General features: G+C 41.5%; 1 protein-coding gene across 11 annotated transcripts in view; it reads left to right on the top strand.

The window, feature by feature from the left end:
* Nucleotides 1–18,095, top strand: part of ACOT9 (acyl-CoA thioesterase 9) — a 58,360-nt gene extending 40,265 nt beyond the window's left edge. For all 11 annotated transcript variants that reach the window (XM_074324064.1, XM_074324061.1, XM_074324060.1 and 8 more), the window contains 12 exons: nucleotides 1,228–1,398; nucleotides 1,658–1,695; nucleotides 5,264–5,347; nucleotides 5,729–5,832; nucleotides 10,156–10,229; nucleotides 13,303–13,370; nucleotides 13,857–13,968; nucleotides 14,130–14,220; nucleotides 14,389–14,474; nucleotides 15,175–15,262; nucleotides 15,415–15,565; nucleotides 16,002–18,095. In XM_074324064.1, the coding sequence (XP_074180165.1) occupies nucleotides 1,244–1,398; nucleotides 1,658–1,695; nucleotides 5,264–5,347; nucleotides 5,729–5,832; nucleotides 10,156–10,229; nucleotides 13,303–13,370; nucleotides 13,857–13,968; nucleotides 14,130–14,220; nucleotides 14,389–14,474; nucleotides 15,175–15,262; nucleotides 15,415–15,565; nucleotides 16,002–16,090 (1,140 nt within the window). In that variant the 5' untranslated portion in view covers nucleotides 1,228–1,243 and the 3' untranslated portion in view covers nucleotides 16,091–18,095. The remainder of the gene's footprint in view (nucleotides 1–1,227; nucleotides 1,399–1,657; nucleotides 1,696–5,263; nucleotides 5,348–5,728; nucleotides 5,833–10,155; nucleotides 10,230–13,302; nucleotides 13,371–13,856; nucleotides 13,969–14,129; nucleotides 14,221–14,388; nucleotides 14,475–15,174; nucleotides 15,263–15,414; nucleotides 15,566–16,001) is intronic.
* The last annotated feature ends 4,177 nt before the right edge of the window (nucleotides 18,096–22,272 follow it).

Genomic DNA, 22,272 nt, shown 5'->3' with positions numbered 1-22,272 from the left:
ATTGGCTGAATTATTTCTAAGTAAATTATACGTAGGTATCATGACACTTTTGCATCTCCAATAAATAAGTACGTACATTCTTCTATGTAATAAAATCAGCAGTCATTTATCTCCAACAAACAAGACGTTGTCTTACATAATGAAATTGACAGTAATTCCCTAATAGTATATTACTCCTCCATAGTCAGAATTCCTCAACTGTTCCTCGAATGTCTTTTGTAGCTTTTTTGAAAACACCAGGATCCAATAAAGAATTGCATATTGCATTCGATGGTTACGATTCTTTAGCCTTCCCTAATCTAGGATAATAGACATTTATCCCTCCCTCCCTTTAAAAAAATTTTTAAATTTAATTAGTTAATTAATTAATTTTATCCCCATGAGCTTGACTTTAAAGAGGCCAAGCTTGTGGAATGGTCCACCTTCTTCATTTACCTGGTGCCATTTAACTTGTTTCTATCTCCCATATATTTTTTGTAGGCTAAACCTTTCTGGCAACAGTAAATACTTCATAAGTGAAGCTTAGAAAGACATCTTAATGATATTGTCAACAATTTAGTACTCTATCCCCTTGTTTGTCTCTTCTATTCACCTTAATCATCTCTTCCTTTTCTCTCTCCTTCTCATGTTTTCTTCCTCTTTACCTTTTGCTCTGCCTTCATACTTCTTTTAGACATACTCCATTTTTCCTCCTCTGTCTCTCCTGAAATTGAAGGCAGAGAGAGAGATAGAGCTGGGGCACAGTGAATACGAGAACTGTCAAGGTGAGAAATGGGAATATGGAGTTCAGTGGCCATGTCGCTGTTTAGCTCATTTTTATCATATATACACATTATGTATATATCATATCTAGCTACATATTGATCGATCGATATGCTACACACACACACTCACACACACACACACAGTTCTATTGCCAAATTTTTAATTTGACTTCAAATATTCTATTACTTCAGTACATTTATTGATGAGTGTGAATGTATTCTTCATTTGGGTATATCTATTCTACTTATAAGTATGTTGTTTTTATCTACTAGCCTAAGAAATTCTAACAGAAATTTTTAATTTCATCAAGTGGCAGGTGGGAAGGGAGGGAGGAAGAGGAGATGAGGTAGGTCCAGACCTTCTCTTTCCTCCTTTGATGGTGCCTGACTGGCCTGTATGTCACTGGAATGAAAGGAGAGCACTGCCCCCATGTTTCATGAAGCTTCCGTCCTTTCTTCTCAGAGACCATGTGAAAGCAATGGAAGAAAGAAAATTGCTTCACAGTTTTTTGGCTAAGTCACAGGAGGGACTGCCACCTAGGAGAATGAAAGACAGTTACATCGAAGTTCTCTTGCCTTTGGGTAGTCAGCCTGCATTACGAGAGAAGTATTTGACTTTTCAGAACACCATAAGGTAACACAGCACTATTTTTATTTGTGTTATTTGTTTTTATTTTACTTCTTTTTTTAGTGCAACTTTGAGATATAATTCATACACCACCATTCACCTATTTAAAGTGTACAATTCTGTGGTTTTTAGTATATTCAGAGAGTTGTGCAACCATCATCTCAGTTAATTTAAGAACATTTTCATCATCCCAAAGTGTGTTATTTCTTTTTAAAGGGCAATCATCATGGTTTTTCATTTAATCCCATTTTTCTTTATTTCACAGATTTGGCAGGATTCTTGAGGATCTTGACAGCTTAGGAGGTACTGGTATTATTTTAGTGTTTCTAAATAGACACTTAACAGCTATACATTGAGTCCCATGGCTAGAAAGGGCTCCTTTATTCTTTAACGGCACAGATGAGGGTATTTTGAAAGACCAGAAAAAGGAGTGTGTTCACTGCCTCTGAATTGTCATAATACTTTTTTCCCCAAAAATGTAGTTTCCTATTTAACAGAGTTATAATCTGATTAATTCTTCTTTTTAACAACTTTTTTAGAAGTCTTAAATTTACAGAAAAGTTGCAAATAAGCATAAGGAATTGTTCTTCCCTGAATCATGTGAGAGACTGTTGCTGATATGCACATCACCCCCAAATATTTTCATGTCTGTTGCCTACCAACAAGGACATTCTCCTGTATAACCACAATACAACCATCACAATCAGGAAATGAACACTGTCTAACCCTCAGACCCCATTCAACTTTGGCCAGTGGGCCTTTACAGCAGAAGGATCCAGTTCTGAATTATACATTGCATTTAGTTGTTGTATCAGGAATAGTTGCTCAGTCTTTCTCTGACTTTCATGTCCTTGACACGTTTGAAGACTATAGGCCAGTTCTTTTGTGGAATTTCTCTCAATTTGGATTTGTTTGATGCTCCCCCAATATTAGATTCGGGACATGCATCTTTAGCAGGAATGTCACAGAAGGAATGCTGTGTTCTTATTGCATCCTATCAAGTGGTGCATAATTCTAATGTGTCCCATTACTGTGATTCCTTGATGAAAGTGGTGTCTTTCAGGCTTCTTCACTGTAAAGTTACTTTTTCCCCCTTTGTAACTAATAAGTACCTTGTAAGGAGGTACTTTGAGACCTTGTAAATATCCCATTCCTCATCAGATTTTCAATTTATTCCCTTAAAATCTACAGGGACTCAGGGATTCCTATTTTATTGAATGGGTTATAATATGTTACTATCATCTATTTTGATGCCCAAATTGTGCCAGGACTGTCCCACTCCCTTCAAGCTGGCTTCTGTGTGTGTTTTTTTTTTCTGATGTGTCCTCATCATTCTTTGAGCACTTCCTCACTTTCTGGCACAGCCAGATGTTCTAGGCTCATTTGCACTTTCACTGCCCCAGTTCTGGAATCAGCCAAATCTTTAAGGGGCCCTGGTTCTTTTAAATGGAGAATGGTACTTAGAAACCAAGACCAGGTTGCTGGAAGTGGTCATTGCTGCTGGAGTATGACTGCTCCCAGGCCCTTTCAGTGGACGAGCTGGGGGAATATATGCACATACACGTACATTTACCTCTGTGCTTATCTATCAGTCTGTTTGTGAAAACCATGGGTTCATACTGACAGTTCCCGTTCCGCACCGCAGGTTCATTCTTACCTACTCCCCTTTTCTGTTTACAATTCCCTTCTTCCGCTGGCTCCATTATCCTTCACACATTTACGTACCACCTCTAATACATCGCCACCCCTAGCCTCTCATGGACGCGCCCCTTGCCTCACTGGGGTTCGAGCCCATGCCAGGTCCCCTTCTGCAGGTCACCCCCCAAATTGTGCCCAGGCTGCACCATGCTGGGCTGTAGCTCTTCTTGCCTCTCTCCATTTCCTCCTGATCTCACTTGGACTTCAGTAGCCCACTCTGGGCCACCTTGCTTGCTCCTACCTAATGACTTCTGGCCTGAACTGTTGGGAAAGGGTTTAAAGAAAGGCTCCTAAAAACTTTAAAAATAGATGTAAGTCCATTGTTAGGCTTACAACTAGTAGCTACTTTTCTCTTCAGATTAAATAAACCTGGTTTAAAATTCTTATTGGCCTTTTGAAAAGAATTATACACACACACAAATATTTGACTTTGGTTTATTTAGGTGTCCCTACCCCTTTTTTCCTGTTTACCTCCTGCTCATCGCCAATCCCTTCCACCTGTTTACTTAAGTCTATTCCTTCCATTTCTTCAAGGAACTTGCCTTATCACCTATGCTTTCTCACTCAGGCCTTTCCTAAACTTCGCTTTTCCTTCAACTTATAAATGTATTCAAGTCTCTTCCATTTAAAATGAAACAGGTCAGATCCCCTTCCCTTGTAACAACACTCTCCAACTGTCTTTCTCCCTCACTTCAGAGCTAATTTTCTGGAAAGAATTAGAAAAAACTATTTGCTCTCATTGCCTCTGTATCCTGACCTCCTGTTATTTCCCAGCCTGCCATGTTCTGGCTTCTACTCCTCGTGCCATTGAACTGCTGTTGCCAAGATCTCCATTGGCCTCATATAGTATGATCTACTGGGTGCTTTTCCAGGCGTACCCAGCCCCTTTGCAGCTCCTAGTATTGTCAGACTTACTCTTGGGCTTTGGTGCCATTTCCTCCCGCCTCGCTGGCTGTTCCTTCCTAGTCTCCTGTGTAGGCTTCTTGTTCTCTATTGATCCCTTAAATGTCAGTTATCCCTAGGGTTTTGTCTTCTGCCCTATTTTTGTTATCTGAATATTCTCTAGAAATAATCTAATGTACTCCCCGTGCTTTAGTTGCTATCAGTATGTGGAATATTTAGGAAGGTACATTTCCTGGCCTGCTTTTCTGAGTTCTAGACCAATTTGTCCTCCTGCCTACTGGACGTCTTCATTTGGGTGGGCCATAGGCTTCTCAAATTCAGCATGTTGAAAACAGGCCACTCCGCTCTGCCTGTATTCTCTTTTTCAGCGAATGGTATATCATCTTCACTCAGGCAAGCTGGAAACCTGAGATGAGTCAAATCTTGTCAAGTCTCCCTTCTTGTTCGCTCTTGGATCTTTTCATTTCTACTGTTAGTGCCATAGGTCAGATGCATATGGTTTCTTTTTGGGGTACCTCAAAGGCTTTTAAATGGAATTGCTTGCCTTTAGCCTTTCTTTTCCCTAGTACGTCCTTTAACAGGGCACAGATGGAAGGATTTATTGTCACTCAACAAATGTTTAGTGAGCACAGACCCGGTCCTGAGAGTTGACAATACCAATCTGAATGAATCATGGGGAGGCAGGGACGCCATTAAACACAGAAGTGTGATACCAGTTTCAATGAGGTGACATTTGTAAGGTGCATTAGAACATGCTTGGCACCTACAAATTCCTGTGAAAATATGGAAAGTGTGCAGATGACCACAGGGTAGTGGAGCAGCCCAGGGTACTACGGGAAAGGGATACTCTGAGCAAAATAATTGCTTCATGATTAGGAATGATTCAGGAGGAAAACAGGTGGCTGTGAGTCACCTGTGATTTGTTTCTCTTTTCTGAAGGTGTTTGATGCTTCCAGACTCAGTGCTGGGATCTTTTTCTGATTTAGGCACTGTGTCTCTGTGGCGCGGTGACAAGCCACCTGCTGGGTCTGGACTTGGGGCTTCGGTTTCCTCACCAAATCCAAAATTGAGCGGGCAGTCGGCTGAGAGGATTCCCAGATGTCTTCAATGTATAGAAGTCTTGGGTCCTAGGATAAGACCACTAAAGGAACATGGGGGAGTGGGTCTTCAAAACAAGATAAGACTTTTTATGGGTTACAGGGAGTAAATTATCAATGTTGAGAAATAATTTTGCTTTTCCTTGATTTGGTTCTCTTCTCTTTTCCTACAGTTCTTATTTGCTACATGCACAACAAAATTCCTTCAGCTAATATGTCTCCTTTATCGATAGTTACAGCCTTGGTAGACAAGATTGGTAAGCGATCCTGTTTTCTACGCACACTTAGAATTCTTAATAATTACAAGATATTATTGAGATTAGAGGAAATATTTTCCTTTTGTGAGGCAATGTTTATGTACATATGCATATGAAAATGTCTATAATGACATATACCAAGATATTTATTATAATTGTTTTTGGTTTTGCATGGTTCCAGTTTTATTTTTTATAGTCTGTGCCTTGTCTCCATTTTTCAAAAAGACACGAATTTCTTTTGTATGTCAAAAAAGTCATTTTTAGTTTTGAAGACAAAAAAGAAATGTTGTAGAATTTGCCACAATTTCAACCAAATTGTCCATTTACAGTACAGAAAATTTTGGGTATGGTTTGGACTCAAATTGATTTTCTGTTTTGCAGATATGTGTAAGAGTTGCTTAAGCCCAGAACAGGATATCAAATTCAGTGGCCATGTTAGCTGGGTTGGGAAGACATCCATGGAAGTGAAGATGCAAATGTTCCAGGTATGTATGTGCCCATAGATTGCCCCCTTGTTCCAACATATCTCGCTGAAAGGAAAGCTTATTTACCTATCTGTCCACAGACAGGTTTATAGCTCACCCCTTCCAGAAAAAAATACAGATGGTGGGTTATTACTATGTTTTTCCTGGACAAAGACTGACACATTATTTGGTGTTTATGTTTAATGCTTATTAATTTCAAATCACATACAGCTTCATGTTAAGGTCCTTGTTTCTGATCTTACCCCGGAGAATTTCACAAAAGTCTATGAGTGATGTTAGGCTTGAGTGGGTCACTGTGTTAGTTTCCTGGGGCTGCTGTAACAAAGTACCACAAAGCAGGTGGCTTCAAACAACAGAAATTAATTGTCTCAGTTTGGAGGTTAGAAGTCCAAAATCAAGGTCTCGGCAGGATCATGCTCCCTGTAAAACCTGTAGGGGAGAACTCTTCTTTGCTATCCTAGCTTCTGAGGGTTTGCTGCCAACCCTTGGCATTCCTTGCCTTGTAGCTGTAACACTTCAATTTCTGCCACCATTGTCACATGGCATTTTCCCCTTGTGTGTCTGTGTCTCTTCTTATAAGGGCATCGATAATATTGGATTGGAGCCCACCCTACTCCACTATGACCTCATCTTAACTGATTATATCTGCAACAATCCTATTTCCAAATAAAGTCACGTTGATAGGTACTTAAGGTTGGGACCCACATATCTTTTGGGGGGACACAGTTCAACCCAGAAGTCATTTAGTCTAGTACAGCAGTTAGGAACAGCCCCGCTAATGAGCAAAACACAGAATAGCTGTTATAAAGAAATGAAGAAATCTTGACAAGACACAGTACCTCAAAGAGGATAATAGCACAGAAATAATTCAGAGTATGTCCAAGATACCATTATGAAAACTTACTAGAATGACTTATTCATTTATGCCAGCATATTCAGTAGACCTATTCTTCAGATACACTTCTTCTGTCAAGGAATTATGAAGTGTTTCATCTTTTGGAAAAAGTCTGAAGCTTGCTCTGCAGTAATTAAAGTTATTTGTCAAAATAGTTAGGTAGTTTTTTATTTGGTGCTATATGTAAGCAGGTGGATTCTTTAGCTTCCATGTTGCTGTAACTGACAGTACCACTGTTTTTAAAACAAAACACAAAGTTGATGGGATGCTGCTATGATGTGTCCATATTCTTTTTTTATCTTCACGGTTGATTCCTAGCCTGCTCAGTGCCGTGCACAGCAGATTTCTGGCATAGGACCAGCTTTCTAGGGAATCTTGACAATTTGAATCTTGGACAAGTAGTCCTGTGAAAAAGAGTCACAGGACTTATTGGAAGGAAAGAGCCAGTGAGAATCAGCGTTAGGCATGTACAATCTTGGTTCTAAATTTGCATTTCTCATTAGCCATTTTACCTAATAACTCATACTCGACTGATCCTTTCTATTCCAGGGAGGGAGCTTGGTGATAGGTGTGCTGACTCTGGTTTGGGTGCACGTAGGTTCGAATCCCAGTCTTGCTGTTTAGTAGCCATGTGACTGTGGGTAAATCACCTTGTCTGAGCCTCTGTTTTCTGAAGTGCAACATGGAAACAGTAATAGTACCACCTTTGATGGTGTGGTAAGGGTGAAAGGAAAAGCAGCCCACCCATATGTGGTAGCTGGTACATTGCCCATCACACAGTAACCGCTAATCAAATGTTGGAATAATGTTCATTTATTATCGTTACTATGGAGATGGGCCCAAATCTCTATTTTGGGCTTGACCTTTGGACCTATCTTTCCGAGTACCTGTTATATTCCCCCATGTGTGCTCTTGCTACCTCTAGTCCAGTGTGTTTCAAACTGAGTTCATCAGCTTCCTTTCCAATCTCGATCTTCCTCCAGTTTCTCTTTGCCAGCCGCCTGGTTTCCCAGCTCCAAACCTTTGTGACAGCTGTAATTTTTCCCTTTCCTGTGCAGCCCTTGCCAAGTCAGGCAAAGTCACCACCCTCAGCAACTCGCCAGAGTTCTTTCTTCTTCCCCTTGGCCCTGTATTTCATTCAAGCCCTCACTGCCTCTTGAGTTCACACTGTCTTTTAATTAGTCTAGTCTGCCTGCCGCTAGCCTGTTCTCGCTGTTAATTTTACATGTTTTTGCCAAAGAGATCTTCCAAAGCCGATCTTAAATCACATCACTCTCCTTCTCAAAAATCTTCAGTGGCCGTTATCTGTGGGTGAAAATGTAAACTCCTTTGACTAGTTAGGATCCCAGGTGCTCCGTCAATTAGTTCCAACCGACCTTCCTCCCGACACATTTATATACCTTCTTAGAGTTCACTGCCGGACACTTTGAGCATCCCACGAGCAGGGAGGCATTCGCCTTTGCATTCCTGACCCTTGGCACTAGTAGGTGTTCACTATAAGAAACGATAATTTAAACAGGAAGGGAGTGGAGGCGTATCATTGCTTACACTTTCCCCTTTGCCTGCAACCCTTGTGTTCTGGCCCTGCTTGTCCAAGTGTTCCACCTGTGCTTCTGGATCACTCCCTGCTCGAATCCTTCCCCATCCTCCCTCCTCATAGTACTTGTTCCTTCCCGTGATGCCTTTCTCAGTATCCTTTCTCTGACCTGCTAAGCTCTGCTCCACAGGCATGTGAACATGTTTTCTCTTCTACTAGACTATGTGCTCCTCCCCAATGGGATCTGGATGAGATTCACCTAGCCCACTTCCTGAGTCCACTCATTTAACGTTCACCTAGCAATTTGGGCCAGGTATATAGCTGCGAGCAAAACACAGTTCCATCCTCCTGGAGTTTACATCCTAGTACTGCTCAATCAGACATCAGGCAGTCATTGGTTAGGTACCTGCTCTCTGCCAGTCTTTGTGCTAAGTGCTTGGGCTACAAATGGGAATGAAAATGGTCTTTGTCCTCAAGGAACTCATGGTGCAGTAGGGAGGCAGCCACATAAATAAGTGATTATGCTATGGTGTGTTAAGGACCGTGTTTCCTCGAAAATAAGACCGGGTTTTATATTAATTTTTGCTCCAAAAGATGCATTAGAGCTGATTGTCCGGCTAGGTCTTATTTTGGGGGTAACACAGTATTACACAGCATTTCTCAGCAGGGACAGTATTGGCACTGTATGTGGGAAAATTGCTTTGTAGGACTGTCCTCTGCATTGTGAGGTGTTAGCTCCTTGATTACCCCCACCCTGCTAGTCATGTCCCCCAAGTCATGTGACCACGCAAACCAGCCCTTCACATTTCCAAATGCCCCCTCCAGGGGTGGTATCCGCCTCTCTTGTGTTGAGAACTGCTGTCAGGAGATGGCTTTGTTTCCATTAGCTGGCAAAGAAAGGCGGGAAGGATGAGCTCTGCCTTGGGCGTTGGGCAGGGGCAGTGGCCGAGAGGAGTGTTTGGGTGAACGCAGCTAGAGGAAAGCATGAGGCAAAGAGATGGGGGGCAGGTGTTCGACAGTGGGGTCCATTCCGGGACCGCCATGTTGTTAGCATGGCTGGGGAGAAGGGTGCAGGCGGGAGTGTTTGTGCGCCTCTGGAGAGGAATATGGGCTGTGTGGTGAGGGCCTTATATACTAACCAACAGGCTTAGAGCAGATGCTGGAAGAAAGTCAAGGGCCAAGGTGATAGGACCTGCACAGGCAGTGGTGATGAGGACGGAAGTGAATGCACCCTCAGGTTGTGATACGACTTCACCATACGACCATGCTGGAAGTACAGACTTTAGGGGAGAAAGAAATACCTTCAAACCTCAAAGTCTTGTGTGTTATAAATATTTAGCTTACTCCACAGAATTATCACTGATCTTGCCCCTTCTTGGAGCCTCTGTGCTGGGCTAAGGAAACATCCATATGTGCTGGTAGTTGGTACCGTGAAGTTCCCTGAAAAGACTAATGTCTGTGAGAGCGGTGGGGGGTCCACCTGGGTCTGTGCCTTGTGAGGACAGGTAGGCCTGAAGAAAGCCGGAATTTGGCACGATGCAGGACAGTGAAGTGAGGACGGAGAAGGTCCCTCTGTGACCTTTGCCCTTGGGTCCCATTCATGCACTACTCCTGAGCCCATAGTTTGGGTCCCCCGTACTTTGCACTGGTCTCCGTTTGGGATTTGGGGTGTCTGTCTCCTGATAGACCCCAGGCTCCTTGGTCATGCTGCCATTCCCACCCAGAGCCTAGTTCTGTGCCTGGCGACTCAGCAGCTGGTGGTTAATGAACGCGCTTCTCTTTTTCTAATTTCGGCCTTTCTCAAAGCATGCATGGTATCTGTTAGAACTGTAGTAGGTCTTCCCAGGAAATGCGTTTTTTACATCTGCATTTTCTTTCCTTTGTTCCTTAGTCACATGGCAATGACTTTAGTCCTGTTTTGGATGCAACATTTGTAATGGTGGCTCGTGATTCTGAAAATAAAGGGTAATTGCTGTTTTTTCCTAATTCTTTATTTTGAAAAATTTCAAAGATACATAAAACTGGAGAGAAGACTATAATGAATGTCCATGTACCCATCACCTGAACTTAAGAGTTTTAACATTTTTGCCATATTTGCTTCATCTGTTTTTTTAAAGTGTACTATTTTCTTTATAATATTTTAAAACAAATCCCAGACATAATGACATTTTACCTCTAAATACTTTAATGTTGACATCTCTTTAAAAATGAAGGTATTTTCTTACATTACCATTAGCACACCTAACAAAAATACTAGTAAATCCTTAATATATTCTAATAGTTCATATTCAGTTTTCCCCAAATAGCTTTTTAATGATTTGTTCAAATTAGGATCCAAACAAGGTACACAGTGCATTTCATTTCTCTGTCTCTTAAGTCTGTTCTTTTTTTCTTTTTTTTGGTTAATAGCATTATTGAAATATAATTCACATATCATGCAGTTCACCCATTGAAAGTGTATCATTTAAAAGCTTTTGTGTATTCATAGAATTGTGTGGTCTCTTTTAAGGCTGTTTTCATCCAGAATAGTTGTATGTCTCTACTGCCCCCACATTGTTTCGTATCAACTTGTCACAAGGCCGAATCAGTTCTTCTATACAATGTTCAGCTTTCTGGATTTGTCTCATTGCTTCCTCATGGTATATTCTTTTTTTTTTTTTGGACTTGTTTCTCTACCCGTAGTATTTTCTGTAAACTTGAGTTCGATCTAAAGCCTTAATTAGATTCAGGGTCAACATATTTGGCTAGCGCACTTTGTAGGTGATGCTATTTATGTATCTCGTATGTCATAGTGCGTCATACCCAATGGTATGGATGTCCCAATCATAGTAATAGTAAGATTGATGTGTGAGTTCAAGTAGTGACAGACCGATCTTTCTCCTGTGAAGTGCAGTTTATCAGCTTATGATCAGTAATGCTCTGCAGCGCGGAGTGCAGTGCAGCAGGTTTCCAGACTACACTTTGTCATCCTGCGGAGCTAGCTCCCCATCAGCCTTTCTCCATGGCTCTCAGTGTCCGTGGTTTATGAGTGCTTTAATCATGTGGGGGTGTAGAGTGATTCTCAAATTCTGTCTTTCCTGGTGCGTTTATTAGCTGGAATTCTGTAAAGCAGAGATTTGCCCCTCATCACCTAGGGCAATTTGGTTTGTAAAGGAAAGTCAAGAGTAATGTTTATTCTTGCCCTTTCTTTACACATTTGCAGAATAATGAGTTGGTTCACCAGCTTTGATGACATGCTTTTTCTACTGTTTTGACTTTTTAAAAAAGTCCCATTGTGAATTTCTGGATTTTAATGTAGTAAATATATTTCAATAAATTGCAGCCATTGTTCTTGCTGCTTAGAGTCTTTGGTCAGTGGGAGCTTCTTCAAACTGGCTCCTGTGATATTTCCCCATTGGTCTTTCATACCTGCCTGCTGTCTGGCGCAATGAGATATTTTGGGCTCATTTTACACATTTCCTGCCTTAGGCATGGAGTCAGCCATTTCTTCAAGGAGTCCTGGGGTTCCTTTTAGTGGGAACCAGTATTTAGAGACCAAAATCTGGGCACCAGAACTGTATGTTGTTACTAGTTTGCCATGGTATCTAGGCCTTTTCAGTGGACAGAGCTTGGATGAATTTAGTCCTGTTTTGGATGTTGAAAAGCAAAAAGCAAACAACCTCATGAGTTTATACTGTCATTTCCAAGACAAGTTGAACCATACAGGTTGTAACTTATTTGGCTTTATACTTTATCTTTTTTCTCTTAAATTGAGTTCTTGGTTCCTAACAGCAGTTACCCCCAAGGCCTTTAATCTGAGAAAATCTAATTGTATGTGTGGGAGTAGGGGTGGAAGGGAGTGTTGCAGGATTGCCGTTTGTACAGGACAGAGTCCAGAGGCCGATGGGAAGTCTAATTTGTGTTAGGAACTCAAGTTAGGAGTCTGCAATGAGAAATCTTTTCTGCTGCATGGAAAACGGATGTGGAACACTGTATTAGACTGAAAAATACCTTGGTGCCTCCGATCTGAAGAATGCACCCAGCTCGTCTAACTCCTCCCACTAGCCCCAGCAGACCTGCTGCCCCTGGTGCCTGGCCTACGCCTCCTTTGCCAGCACTGGGGGGCATTATTTCAAGTTCCTCTCCCAGCTGATATATTTCAGTTTTCCAAGCTGCCATTTCAGATCTTTTGTTTCTATTGTTTCATCAAACTTTTGGATTCTACCATAGTGAAATACCATCATCCTTTTTGCTCAATGTATTTTAAAAAATTTGACACCTACAGAAAAGTAAAATCATGTAACAAACACCCATATACCCTTCAGTTAAATTCACCAACTAACATTTTACCACCAGCCTTATTTTCCTACCCCCTTTATAAATACATATATATATATATATATATACACACACAAACATATACACACATATACACATTTCCCCCCTGATTCATTTGAAAGTAAGTTTGATACTATTTTCCCCATAAATACTTCAGCGTGTATCTCTTAAGATTAAGGTAATTCTCTTACATAATCTCAATGCCTTTGTTAATATCCAAGAAATTTAACAGTGATGCAGTTATATTATCTAATACGCGATCCATATTCGGACTTTGCCAGTTGTCCCTAAATTATCCTTCATAACTTCTTCCCCTGAGTCAGGATCTGATCAAGGGTCGTGTATTACAATTGTCTATCATGTTTCTTTGCAATAGTTCCCCTGCCATTTTCTGTCTTTTAAGACATTGACATTTTTGAACACTCCATGCAAGTTGTCTTATAGAATGTTCTACAACCTATTATGACTGTTATCTCATGATTAGGGTCCAGTGAAACATTTTGGCAAGTGGCTATGTCCTTTTTATAATGTGAAACTTCTAGTACAGATAAGTCTCTAACCAGAAACCTCCGCTAATTGTTCCAGAGTTCTTGTGTGAAGTAGTCAGTAAGCGTTACCCAAAACAAACAGCAAAGACTTTAAAACTAGTGGGTAATTGTTCATCTTCCATTTTTATTAGGTGATGGCACGTTTTAAACTTGTACTCTTTTCTTCACTTTAGGCCGGCATTTGTAAATCCACTCATCCCTGAAGGCCCTGAGGAAGAAGAGCTCTTTAGACAAGGAGAATGTATATTAATTTCTTTATAATAAGATAAACTTTAAAAAGCACATTGACCGTACTGTAGAGGGGAATATTCAAGAGTATGTATGGACTCCTTATACCAGTCAAATGTCTTACTCATGCCAAGAATGTATTGAAGTTAAAAATACCTTATTTTTTGTTCCACGGAGTCCATACTTTGAATGATTTTATCAGTCAGCCAATATTTATCAATTGAAGTAACTTGTTTTCTCATTTTTAATGAAATGGGACATGTATCTTAATGAAATAGCTGCTGGTCAGGGCTGTAGGTCAGGAGGATAATAAGTGGTTTCACGCTGAGCTAATGCAATTCCCACGTGAAAGTTTTATGTAGGATATATGTACAATTTCCAGTGCACTTTTTACAGTCTGGAAATACTGCCCTTGTAGAGTCCAAGGCAGCCCAGGTCAGGAACCCCAGTGCGTAGTGAGACCCTCCTGATTGTGGCTCTTTATTGTCCCTTGTTGCAGTGAACAAGGAGAGAAGGGTCGCCTTCAGCTCCATGTCATTACTGAAAATGGCTCCCAATGCTAAGGAGAGGACGACCATACATGAGATGTTTCTTAGCACGCTGGATCCAAAGTAAGTTAGGCTGCTGAGATTTCCTGTGGGAAAGCATTCAAACCTTGGCCTTCTCCAGAACTATGCTTGCCTGAACATACTGGGAATTGTTTGCAAATATTTTGCTTTTCAGCAGTGAAACCATGCCCTTAACAGGGTTTACTGAATCTCCATTTGCACAGGACTATAAGTTTTCGCAGTCGAGTTTTGCCCCCTAATGCAGTGTGGATGGAGGATTCAAAATTGAAGAGCTTGGAAGTTTGCCACCCTCAGGTACTGTGATTTAGTGAAGAATCTTCTAAATAGGTAACTAGTACTCGTGATACTCATCTAAGATTTGATACCTTTAAACTGGCCCCTGTTTTATGGCATTGTGAATTCCTTTGTTATATGAGGGTGGCCATGAGCTTGTATTTGCTAATATTTATTTATTTCGTGTAGGAGAGGAACATTTTCAATCGGATCTTTGGTGGTTTCCTTATGAGGAAAGCGTATGAACTTGGATGGGCTACTGCTTATAACTTTGGGTGAGTTCGATTTAAGGTAGTCTTCACTTCTAAGAAGCAATGTATACTGCCCAACTGAAATGAAACATTGTGGACCAGTGTGGATGTGTTGGGGAATATGTTTTGTTTTTAAATACATAGCGCACTGATACCAGTTGGGTTTGATCTTCATTTTAGAAATTGGTGCTCTGACTAGGTTAAGTTAGTACCATGTTCCCCCGAACGTAAGACCTAGCCGGACCATCAGCTCTAATGTGTCTTTTGGAGCAAAAATTAATATGGTCTTATTTTTGGGGAAACATGGTATGTTATGGACATACCTCATTTTATTGCGTTTCACTTCATTGCACTTGACAGATGTTGCCTTTTTTAATAAATTGAAGGCAAGGCCTTCCACCAGCAAAAAGATTACGACCTGCTTTATTTTGATGCTTACTTTATTGTCGCGGTGTCTGGAACTGAACCCGCAATATTTCCAAGGTACGCCAGTAAAGAGCTCCTGAGAAAAGGAGATGGTGCTATGTTGAAGGGAAAACATATAATGATTTTGGCACTTATCTCGTCATAGTGGCATCTCTTACCATTCCTCACTGGTACGATTATTTACCCTTTACTAGGTTTATTCTTTGATCATTTAAATTTAGCCTCAGCTGATTGCTAGGGGGAAAATAGAGATCATCTGAATTTTGCAGTTGACCCCTAATTCTGCCTTCCCCAACAGTGGCTCCCGACCGTTCGTAGTAGCAGTGGACGATATCATGTTTCAGAAACCTGTTGAGGTTGGATCGTTGCTGTTTCTTTCTTCCCAGGTAGGTGTGCGATGAGATAAAATACATTTTTTTTTTTATCACTAGGGCCTAGAAGAGAAGTTTTTATGTTCTAAAGCCACTGCTTCTCTTATGACTGCCTCGGTCTCCCTTCCCAATGCAATGGACTCACTCTCGTGTGTGTCATCTCTTAGGTTTGCTTTACCCAAGACAAATACATTCAAGTCCGAGTGCACAGCGAAGTGTCGTCTCTGCAGAGTAAAGAGCATACGACGACCAATGTCTTTCATTTCACGTTCATGTCGGAGAAAGACGTGCCCTTGGTTTTCCCCCGAACATATGGAGGTGAGCAGCAATGATGGCTGTCCCTAACAAAGAGAAGAACTTTTAAAGAAACTGTTCTCCTTTTCAGTTGTTGTAGGAAGAACACCGATGCTTGTTAGCTCGAGAGCATATCTTTAGGGGATTTTGCTTTGGAGGTTCTGCAGCCCTGACGGCCAGGATGCCTCACGGCTCGTAGGCAGCTGTGGCTGCTCTGCTCCCCTGGCTGTTGTCTGAAGGGCCAGTGCCAGCTGCAAGCAGCCACAGGTGGTCAAAGGAAAGGGGCAGGAGTCGAGGCCCGTCCCCAGGGACCTTGCACACCCCCTGGGCCAGTAGTGCTTGCCTGGCACTGGTTTTGCATTCTCATTGCTGTCCCAATGTTTTCGAGTAGTCTTGTGTTTGTACCATGCTTTTCTGAGGTGCTGCAAGTTTCTCCATGTTTCTCTCTCTTGTGTTTCAGAGTCCATGTTATATTTAGATGGGCAGCGGCACTTTAACTCCATGAGTGTACCGGTGGCCTTGAAAAAGGAATACCGTGTGGAGCCCTAGGGAACCCGCGCTTGTTGAAGACCAGCACCCTCAGTGACGAAGTGCCCGATGAGGGCCTGAGCACCTGTATTGGTTTTAATGGTCATTCTCATCCTCCATAGTGAAAAAGAATATAGTCAGCTTTTAGGATAATCAGAAAAGCAGCACAAGAGAGTGGCTGGGTGGGGCAGAGGGAGAGAGAGCTTTTAAATAATAAATACTTTCAAGACGGTTTATATTGTGTACCTACTATGTCGCCTCCTCTCCTGTCTGTTAAAAAATTAGGGCAGATGCCTTTTTACGCCGTTGAAACCATTCTTTGCTTATGCATATGGCAAACTATCGTTTGGAGGGCATTCTTTAAGCCTGACCTTTGCTGCAGTCCCCCTGCGTTGTCTAAATCCCATCAACCCTACATGATTCCTTTGTGTTTTGCCTGCCTCTACTTCCCAGCTTTTGTTGTTACATAGGGTAGCTGAAAAGTTGAGGTGAAGGGATTTGACGAAAGATGTGGCATTCAGAAAGATTTGTGGGAAACTAGGTCTAAAGCCATACCCAGCGGAGCTGTTCAGAGGTGTTCTAGGTGAGGGAACACAGGACTGTGTGTTCATTCTTTCACTCACCAGACAGCTCTTGACTACGTTCCGCTAAGGGCTCGGCAGGATGTATCATTAAAATACAAGAACACCAATAATAATAACAGCTGCTTGTGCTTATGGAGCATTTATCATGTGCAAGGTGGACACTGTCCTAAACATTTGACATGGATTAGCTCATTTATTTCCTTTGCCAACACGATGAGGTAGGTTCTGTCTCCCCCTCAAAGGGTTAGGTCACTCAGGAAACTGAAGCACAGAGATATTAAGTAACTTGCTCAAGGTCCCACCACTGGTAAGCGGTGGTGCTGGGATTCAGAACCAGGCCGTGTGACCAGCACGCTACTGCTTTCTGGGACTGTAGCAAGGGGCTATGTATCACAGTGTCACCTACGAATCCAAAGACAAATATTCCATGAGTCTGCAGCCAAGACACAGTTTCTTCCCGGATGGGACGGGAAGTTGATCAAATTCAGAAAAGAAAGACCAGGCTGCATAGAAGAAAAGAGTCATCTCTGAAAAGGTGCCCCAGGAAGGATGCCGTCTTTAGTGTGGCTTCTACATCAGTGTCACAAACTTGGCTCCACCTCAGAATTAGCTGGAGTGCTTTTAAAGAAAATCCTATTCGTTTAGTATTTATCGAAATCACAGTTACTATGAACAAGCAGTTCTGGCATAGTCAGTCCGGGGCACAAACACCATTGCTGTGGAGGCGTGTGCTGTGACTCCCGGAATTCGGCCTGGGCAGCACTCTAAAGGCTTGCTAGCATCAGTCTGCATCTCCCCATGTCTTCATCTCCCTCGAGCTTACTACCAACTCGAGCTTCACTTGGCCCTTCAGCACACAATTTTGCACATCTACCTATAACCTGGTGGGGTCCCTAAGGTGCCCGACGGGAAGGGACGGGCCCTGGGAAGTTGTGTGAATATGTTAAGTGAAGTTCAGTTAAGAGACCTGCATCCTGTTGTGTAGATTATATATTATACATTTATCCATTTGTTGCTGTACACTGAAGCTTTTTCTCGAACTTTCCTTGCTATTACAGTGTTGCAGTAAATATCCTAAGTAGCTAAAACATTTAAGCCTCACATTATTTCCTTAGGAAAATTGTAGAGAAGTGACGTCTAGGACAAAATCGTACATGTGTGTTGAAGGCTCTGAGTATGTATTTCACATAACCCTCCAGAACAGCTGCACACATTCACTTACTCAACAGCAGTTTCCCTGAACTTTGCCAAATTTTATCCTATTCTTTTAAAAATCTTTGCCATTTCCATAGGTGAAAATTGACATTTATTGCCTCTCTTTGAATTCTACTGACATTGACCTTTAAGAAATTGCTGTCTTTTTAGTTAAATGACTTGTTTGAGTAATGTTGGATATCAGAATCTCAACCCCCATATTTGTTATCTATCAATAAAGTATTTTTTATAAGAACTAGAAGTTTTAATTTTTAATACAGGACTTTAGGAAGATGAGATAAAGCAAAACTATGAAGGATATACAGTAGGTTCTAGATACTTAGTGTTCTATACGTCTTTAAGGAAAAGCGAATTTTTAACCAGTCCCAGCATTGCTACATGTCTAGCGTGGAACTTCCTAACGTGGGTTGGATGTGGTTGGAATAGTCCGTGCCGAGATATCCCAATTTTACTTCAGGCATGTACTACCAAGTTCTCAGTTTTTGCTCAGGTATTTCTTCAATGGGCAATCTTCAAGGATGGCATCTTTAGCACTGGTTTCTTTGGAAGAGTTCACACTAGTATGCTTTGCACTGTGTTGTGCGTGCCCATGTGACCCTGTGGATCCATTTCTTGTGGTAATCCAAATCCCCTGTTACCCGAATACACCTTCCCTGTATTCTCTCTGGTATGATCCACTTTCTCTCGTCTCCTTGAATACAGCCAGGAGCTTGATTTCTGAATAACTCAAGTCCTAACTCCAGGGAGTTCAATGTTTTATTTTTCTTTCTGATGAGTTTGTGCAAGAGAAAGACCTTTTATCTTTCTAAAGACATATTTGATTCTGTGGGATGGCTGGGTTCACCTGGGAGGCTCTTCTGCCTTATCTGACATTGGCTGGGGTCACTCAGGCAGCTGTGTTCAGCTGGGAGCTCGTCCGGGGCAGGAACATCTGGCACATCAGCTGGGGTGTCTGGAATGGGTGGGGGCTGGCCAGGCCCCTCTCATAGCCTGGTTGGATTTCTTTAATGGCTCAAGGGTTCTAAGAGCAGCCAGATTCCCAGGTCCTAACTATGTCATCCTGCCTCGCAAAGCCATTTCTGTGAAGGGAATGATCAGCGGTGTCATGGAAGCCGATAAAGAGCCCTGGGAAAAGGCTACCAGTTGGATGATTGGAAGGTTCTGGTAAGAAAAAGACAGTTTCAAAAAGCGATGGTGTCTAAGGCTGGATGGCAAGGGGCTGAGTCATTGCCAGCATCCAGCTCTCTTTCCTGGGGGAATTCCTTGGACACTGGTGCTAGTGAGATGCTCTTCTATAAACATTTTATCGACGAGTAACATTGGAAAAATGCCTAGGCTAACCCTCCTCTTGATAGGTTTTAATGCATGTTAGCTTACAAAAGACTTTGAAAGGTAGGGACATAAGAACACCTGTTTAACTTTGTTTAATCAGGTTCTGTGACACTTGACCATGGACCTTTTTCTTTATGTTAAGACCTATGAATAAATTGAACACACTAGGAGTTTTTATAAATTTTACAAAGCTGGGATCATACTCTATATTCTGTTTTGTAACATGAAAAGGCAGTATAGTATATTGTCCAAGGAGTAAATTGTATGCCCTTTTTCACTATGAAGAATCAAATACTAGTATTAGGTTTCTTAAAACCAAATTTTGGATAACATTTTAGATCATACATTTCTAGCTTTCAAGAGTTGGCAGTCTTGCTTTGGAGTATAATTGCTGTCACTGTTGATGTTTTATAAAGTGTTAACTTGTAAAATGCGTTTAACTGTACAACAGATTCTGAATAATATTTTAGCATTTCGCTCCTTTACAGATGAGAAGAGGCAGGTGAAAGGAAGTGCATCAGGAGGATGGTAAAGGTTAGTTTATAAGATATTTGCTTCCGTTTTAATATAGAGAATACAAGTTGGTGTTCCTGATTTCTATTTCTGGGCAAGAGCTTCAAGTTCAAAAATCAATGCTTTATGCTTTAACATGAAAGCATTTGGAAGTATTTATGGATTCTTTATTTGGTTATAGAACCCCATGGTAACGTGTGTTAGTGAGCTGTGGCAACAACATCAGGTATAAGATGTAATCATCACAAAATAAGAATTTTTATTTATACTGGATTCTTACTATGTGTCAGGCATTGTGCTAATGACATTAAAATGTATTTTCTCATTTAATTTTTACAGCTACCCTTTGAGGTCACTTTTGCAGATGATGGAAAGTGAGGCTTAGAGAGGGAAAGTAATTTCCCAAAACCCACCCTGTAACTGTTTATAGGTGGGGTGGGCACAAGCTCGATCTGGTACCTTGGTCCTTTGCCACATTTTGTACATATTTTCTCAGCTGCTAACAATAACGGGTTAACTAGTGATTCTATCAGAATACAATCAGGTGTCAACCATAATAGATGAGGTTGGCCGAAATATTTTTGGCATATTTAAAATCTCCCCCTTAGAATAAAACTTTTGCTACATTTGTGATTGACTCTCTAAATTGTCTTGTGAATGTTTCCTCCTCCTCCCTTGGCAACAAATAATGAACTACTATAAAATAAGTAACAGGAAATTAGAATTAAAAATAGGGATTTGGCAAGTTCAGAACGGATTTAAGGGACCTTGATAAATCACATTGCTTCTAGATGACACCGTTATATCATGAGATTATTTTGATCTAAGAGGCTCAATCTGAGGTGGATTTGGTGGTGCTTTAGTCTAGCAGGTGGGTTTCTGGCAGGCAGTGTGATGTGAGAGAAGCGGTGCTGGCCTGAATGCCCGCACCTGGGATACCTACGTCTGCAACCAGCCAGGTCAGGGGGTGGAGTGTGGGATTCAGCACTTCAGGTTCAATTTTTTCCTCCGTAAAAGCAGGGGTATTTTTCTCACTGCACAGTCCCCTGATTTAGGCCTATATTTCTTGACTTGATTGAGTTGTTCAGTTATTGAAATAGTTTAATGAATATAGTGCATATCATCTTAAAATCCTATTTAAGATGTGTCTGCTTAAACAAACAAACAAACAAACAAACAAACAAAACAGAGCCTCAGAATAAAACAGGCCCTTCTGAAAACCATTCAGTAATCTAGAGGCACTGAGAAATTAATACCCCACAGAAAGCATTATAATAACTGTGGGGACAGAACCAGGAGTGCAGTTTCCAGGCTCTCGGCCTCACGTGGAAAGGTGCTGGCTCAGGTGATTGGATGGCCATCAGCTGTGGCTAGGTGGCCGTCAGCTGTAACCAGTGAGCCACTGGCCACTAATATAACTGCTGTGGCTACGCTAGCAGCAAATGGGGGCTAGCAAGAAGATGGTGGCTGAGCTAGCAAGCCCGGATTGCAGCTAGCACGGTGGAGTGCCGCTAGCAAGTGGGGTCGGTTGGCAGAGAAGCAGACGGCAGGTTGCGGATAGTGTGGCTCCTGCTTCCTGTGTCTCCAACCCAGCCGCCAGCGAGAACATAGTGGTATGACTCCCCGTCCTATGGCTCCGTGGGTGTTCCTTTTTGGCCTCACCATGTCCTGCGTTCTTATGTGGGGAGCAGGACCAGAGACCCCGCATGACACCCTGCATGACAGTAACCAAAGAAAGGGTAGAGATATTGTGGTTTTTATGTCACAGAAATTGTGCACGTTTAATAGAGGGAATAATATGGCTAAAATAAATGAAGAAAACTATAATGGAAGTAAAATGAAGATTACAGATGACAACGTATTGATATTTCAGGCACTTATTGTATCCTGATTTTATGTATGTTTATATATATTTATATCTTACATATTTGTAAGAAGTTATAAAGTTATAGGTCCTGACCCATTTAGTGGTTGTGACCGTTACTAAAAGATCAGAATGTATCATGCATAGTGATGGTAATGTTGTGTGAAATTTGTTCTGCATGTGCATGGTGCACAAACACATTTACCTGTGTACTACGTCACAATGTAAAATGTATTTCTAACTGGGCCAGGGTCATTGATGGAAGGAGTGTACTCAGTACAAATTAAGATGTCTACTTGAGCAGTACTTAGTTTTGAATTGGTCTGCATTTTTTAGTAATTCTTTTCTTCATTGTTTTTCTAAATTAGATTTGTAAAACAAACAAAAAATGAAAAAAAAAAGTTTCAGAGTTAGTTTTTGCTTTTAGTTTAGCTTGGAAGAGGGCCTCAGGACAAGGCCAGTGGCGAAGGGATTTCGGGCGCCATCTCGTGGCCTTTGGGTTACAGTGCAGCATACTCCCTTTAATAGATTACTTGCAAATCCTGTTTCTGATGTCCTAAGCTGTACAAATGACCAGAGCTTGAAGTTCATGAAACCACACCTGCAGATTCAATTCTCCCGTCTAACCTTGGCCAGTCAACTCTAACGTGTGTGCTATCTCCCAGATTATCATGAGAGGAAAACCAGTCAGTGCT

This window comes from Rhinolophus sinicus, chromosome X, assembly GCF_036562045.2.
Source record: "Rhinolophus sinicus isolate RSC01 chromosome X, ASM3656204v1, whole genome shotgun sequence".
In the NCBI taxonomy this organism is placed as follows: Eukaryota; Metazoa; Chordata; class Mammalia; order Chiroptera; family Rhinolophidae; genus Rhinolophus; species Rhinolophus sinicus.
This window is presented reverse-complemented; position numbering and strand designations above follow the sequence as displayed.